The following is a 4,884-nucleotide window of genomic DNA, read 5'->3' as shown; positions in this document are numbered from 1 at the left end:
AATTTGGTGATAGGGAAGAATTTTATTCCAAAATAGAAGATAGAAGACATGAAATTACAAGAGAGAGAACCAAATATTTGAGGAGAAACTCAAATCCTATTGATGGTAAGTTTAGACTTTAAGATAGCACACCATGATTGGCTAAGTAGGAGACAATAGCACAATAGCAAGGATAAAGGTACATATACGTCTAGTGAGAAAACATGCAGCACAAAAACATTAGAATCCACTAAGAGCAGGTTGCGTGTATGTGGTGATTAGGTATGTGCAATATACAAGTGGGCACATGAGTGTGAGAGTTGCGACAAGTGATGATGGCTAAGGCATGTTAATGACACACAAGAGGTATTCAATGCGCTGGGGATCAATATCAATGGTGATTAGCTCTAATACCATAATACAATAATTTGAAAATATTACTCAATGAACATGAATCTCACTTATGTATAGATCTACATAGGTAATCAAGTAAAAGAGAAAACAATTACCAGTAAGGGACAATAGTTATTTATTTACTTGAATCATATATTCCCTAATATAGCCCTTTCCTAGTATTATTTTCCTAATAAGCATCATCCGCTAACACTAAAATCAATCAAATATATTAACTTCACATGGGTACAATATGCAAGCCACCTTGACCAAGTGGTTGAGAGCTTTGTCTTTCAACCAAGTAGGCATGGTTTTAAAGCATTTATGCAGTTTAATTGTGCTTGTGTATGTGTGGAAGAAAAAAAGAAAACTTCACATGGATACAACCAAGTTTATTTTATGCCAATGTAGACAACAAGACTATACACCAAAAATGCCTAGATAAAAAATAAATTTTGAAGTCAGACAACAAATCTAAGTTTTGAGCAACCCCCCAAAAGCAGTTATTTAGAGAGATTGCTTAAAATAAAAAGGACATGAGTAGTTAATATATGAAGTTTACTGGAAGGAAGTTTCAAGAAAAATTTCTACAATCATTTGAGGCTAAGAGCTTGCTAAGTTGTAGGAAGGATTAGAAATAATCATTCTCAATCCACAATTACCAAACCTTTCACAAACTAGTTATCTAAAGTTGACTGAAAACATCGGTGTTAAGTTCCCTTTAAAGATTTTGAGCTAAAAGTCTAGAACAAATGGCAATTTTGAAATACTTCAAAATAGATGATATTGGTATGATGACTATAAGGTAGTTCTTTTGTAATTTTAAAAAAAAAGCATCATGCATTCATTATTCTACAGAATTTTACAATATTTTACTTTGATCATATATAATTTAACTATATTGTTTTTTCTAGGTCTCCCGACAGATTTATGAAAGCCTTCAGATGCAGCAAATACTCTTTCAGATTCTATTTGCCTCTCCTCATAATTTATTCATTTTGTTCTTCACTAACAAACATATGCAATTCTGGTCCGATCTCCAACACAGCAAATAATTAACAAAAAATAGCACATAGGATTCTATAGCACATAGGATTCTCTTTATTTAAAAAAAAAAAAAACTAAAAAAACAATATTGAACACTTTTCTAGATTTCCATTTTCGTTCTTTTCAATTTTCCAGCGGGCAAGATGTCAAACTCCACCAAATAAAAAAGAAAATAAATAAATAAATAAATAAATAAAGCAACAAAAAAATGTACATCTACAATTACAGCACATCCATTGTTTAACCAAGACTATCAGCTCCTCAAATGCTGTTTAATAACAAAATATCCACATTTATGATCCTAGTGACTTTTAATCAACTAAAAATTGCTGACAACATTAACGGGCTATATGACAAGGAACTTTAGTTGGATTTAACTTGAATCTTGCAGGAAAGAGAAAATAACATTTTTTTTTTTAATCTTGGATTTAATAAATGCAGTTCTTTTCAATTTCTCTTCAAGTTTTGCCTTGAATCTCGGCTTTGCTAAATCCTGCTATTTGCAGACTAATAAATCCAAATTTACAGGAATTACTTAAACTACAGCCCCTAAAAATCACTCCAGAGTGAAATGACGCAAAAATATGAATCTTCCAAAACCATTTAAAGTTGAGACAGGTGATTATATGAATTTCCTACCAATTATTACAAGCCAAAGCCACTGAGACAAGTGAAACATCCTTCTCAAATCCTTTAATAATGTTTGCCAAAATATCACCAATAGCGGTGGACCAGTGGTCCACTAAAGCAAATTTTGCCGCACATCAAGCGTCGCTGTAACTTTGGGCTTTAGGTAAATCCACCGCAAATTTCATTTAAGGGACCACATGACCATGTGCTGAAGCTCAGAGCATGGGGGGGACTCATATAATACAAGAAGAAGGACTCCATATTGCAAAAATACAAGCTCACGTGTGTTTCACTAAAAATAAAATTGTAACACCAAATATAGCCATCGCATTTGAAAATCTTAACTTCCTAATAACACGGGCCTACTTCCAACTATCATATCAACATCAACTTACTTTCCTAACAAGTGGGTTTTACATACAATTAATCCGCACATGAATTTCACCAGCCCTTGGACAAGAACAACTCCCGGAGTGTATTTTGCAGGTAGGAGAGAATGTTGTCATGCTTTAAGGAATATTTAAAAGTTATTTTTTGAGATTTTTTTGCTTTTTTGGGTTGGTAGCAGAAGGGAAGAATGTAAAAAAAGGAGAATGAATCATAAAACAAATGACTGTATTTATCCTAGTGAAAATTTGAGTTCAGCATATCCAAAATGGCTGCTTCCTTGAGATCATCTAAGATGGTTTCTTCTAAGAAAAGCCCAATCTCCCATGCCTCAGGCTTAAGTTGGATAAATTTAGCTCTGAATCTTGAGGATTCTGAAGCTATAGTTTGGGTCAAGTTGGCCACTTCTCCATTTTCACATCTCCATGACAGCCTAGGCTCATTCATTGCGTCTGCGAACATGTTTGAGTCCAAACAACCATGGAAACTCCAATTTCTTTCCTCTGCCTCCGTTAAGAAGTCGAGCCGAAACCTTCTCCTGTCACTAAACTTTGCCTTTTGGTAGAACGGTGATTTGACATGAATTCTGGGGCTTTCCCTTGGTGAGTCCATTCTTAAGGTCAATGGACATTCATCTTCGATTGATGCAGCAAAGGAAAAAAACAATGACGCAGCATGGATGTATATATGTATATTTATATGAATCATGAAGAAGAGAAGAAACGCTAGAAAAATGGTAACTTACTTTGTTTATCTAAAGGAGAGCTTTCATCAGAATGCTGAAGTTCTAGAACAGACACAGGACTGAGCTGGTCTTTCAACTCAACCGAGAAGAAATCAAAAATGCTGGAATGTTTCTTAGCAGTGGACATCCGATCCAAATGCAAGACCTTCCTGATGGCTTTGCTGTAGAAAAGTTTAACCCATGCACGTGTGAGGCAGCCAGCTGCACTTCTCCTCCTAAGGCCCTCATGATAGCCAAACTTTTGAAGTCTCTTGCCGGCAGCATTCAAAGGCCAGCAGTAAGGTGAAGAGTGAGACCTTATGATCCTGTCCGAGCACCCATTCTCAAAAAGGTAGACATCCATAAGGAAAGGCTCCTGTGGCTTCTCGAGAAACTCGTAAAGCCTCCTTTCAACAGACTTGGAAGGATTTGCAGGACGTAAAGAAGCCATTCGCTCTAAGAGCGAAAAAGGCTTCAAAAAAGAAAGCGGGCGACTAAAATGGATGCCAGAGAAGAGTAGGGGAAGAGACACTATAAGTAATAATGGGCCCTTATGATGCATGTTTTACCTAAAAAACAAAATGTACCTGAATTAATTGGGACATATATCCGAAGTAAAGTTGGCTCAGATCTTCACCTTTTATATCCTTTATAAATTAAGTTTCATCAAATCAGCTGGCGGCAAATTAGCTCCACTGTACAAGTGTCACACACCAGATCCAGAAGGTTTGCCCACCAACACAAGATGTGATGAAAAGAACTGAACCTAATGTGTATTCCCAAAGGGAATGATCGTATTGAAACAATAATGACAATAGGAAAAAAAAAAGACATTTTATTTCATTTCTAAAAAAAAGCAGTACAACCGATATAACTGAAGGAAATAAAAGAATAACTAAAGAAAATTGAAATAACTGCCCAGACCAACAAAAAAATACATTAACTAATGCAATACTAAAACATATCAAAAGTAAATCTAAAAGTGAAAAGTATGCTTCAGTAGAAACGTCCGGCAAGTGGTTGGGAGAAACCTGATATATACAAATATTAACGAGTAAGTTTAACAAATGAAGCTCATTAAATAAAAATTATTCATTAAAGCATAAACAACAGGAAAATAGGACATGCATTATGAAAAAAAAATATGTATGATTTACTATATGTATAATAGAATTTACAAACAATATCACATACTGAAGATCATGAATATGAGTGACTTAATTCATACACTTTTATGCAAATATTTACATGTCATGGTATCATATGTTTTAGTACAGATACGACTCGTCAATCATTCCTAAAAGAAAATCTATATTTGGCAGAGACCCAAATATCGATTTTCCATGCGTTTTTTGGCCCCATTATGAGAGCCCGCGTCATGTGCTTAAAATTCCAGAGCCCCGCGCCACGGTGCTATCGAACCCTTGACCTAAGGAGACTTACAGTGACCCCGCCACCAACAGGCTAAGGATTGCAGCACATACATATATACATACCCAAATATCGATTTTCCATGCGTTTTTTGGCCCCATTATGAGAGCCCGCGTCATGTGCTTAAAATTCCAGAGCCCCGCGCCACGGTGCTATCGAACCCTTGACCTAAGGAGACTTACAGTGACCCCGCCACCAACAGGCTAAGGATTGCAGCACATACATATATACATACAATACACACACACACACACACACACACACAGATATATATATAATATATATATATATAT

General features: G+C 35.6%; 1 protein-coding gene across 4 annotated transcripts in view; it reads right to left on the bottom strand.

Annotated features, from left to right (window-relative positions):
* Positions 1–2,024: 2,024 nt before the first annotated feature.
* The window catches only part of LOC110031949, a 7,155-nt gene continuing 4,295 nt past the window's right edge, over positions 2,025–4,884 (bottom strand). The window contains exons 1-3 of one of the 4 annotated variants that reach the window (XM_020735402.1): positions 3,748–3,981; positions 3,182–3,632; positions 2,025–3,071 (exon numbers count right to left, since the gene is read on the bottom strand). In XM_020735402.1, coding sequence (XP_020591061.1) covers positions 2,674–3,071; positions 3,182–3,632; positions 3,748–3,765 — 867 coding nt within the window. In that variant the 5' untranslated portion in view covers positions 3,766–3,981 and the 3' untranslated portion in view covers positions 2,025–2,673. Of the gene's footprint in view, positions 3,072–3,181; positions 3,982–4,884 lie in introns of those variants that run through there. The other 3 variants (XM_020735401.1, XM_020735399.1, XM_020735400.1) reach the window with 3 other exon arrangements.

Source organism: Phalaenopsis equestris, unplaced genomic scaffold (genome assembly GCF_001263595.1).
Source record: "Phalaenopsis equestris unplaced genomic scaffold, ASM126359v1 Scaffold000873, whole genome shotgun sequence".
NCBI classification, from domain to species: Eukaryota; Viridiplantae; Streptophyta; class Magnoliopsida; order Asparagales; family Orchidaceae; genus Phalaenopsis; species Phalaenopsis equestris.
The sequence above is the reverse complement of the archived record's forward strand: the minus strand, read 5'-3'. Positions and strand labels throughout refer to the sequence as shown.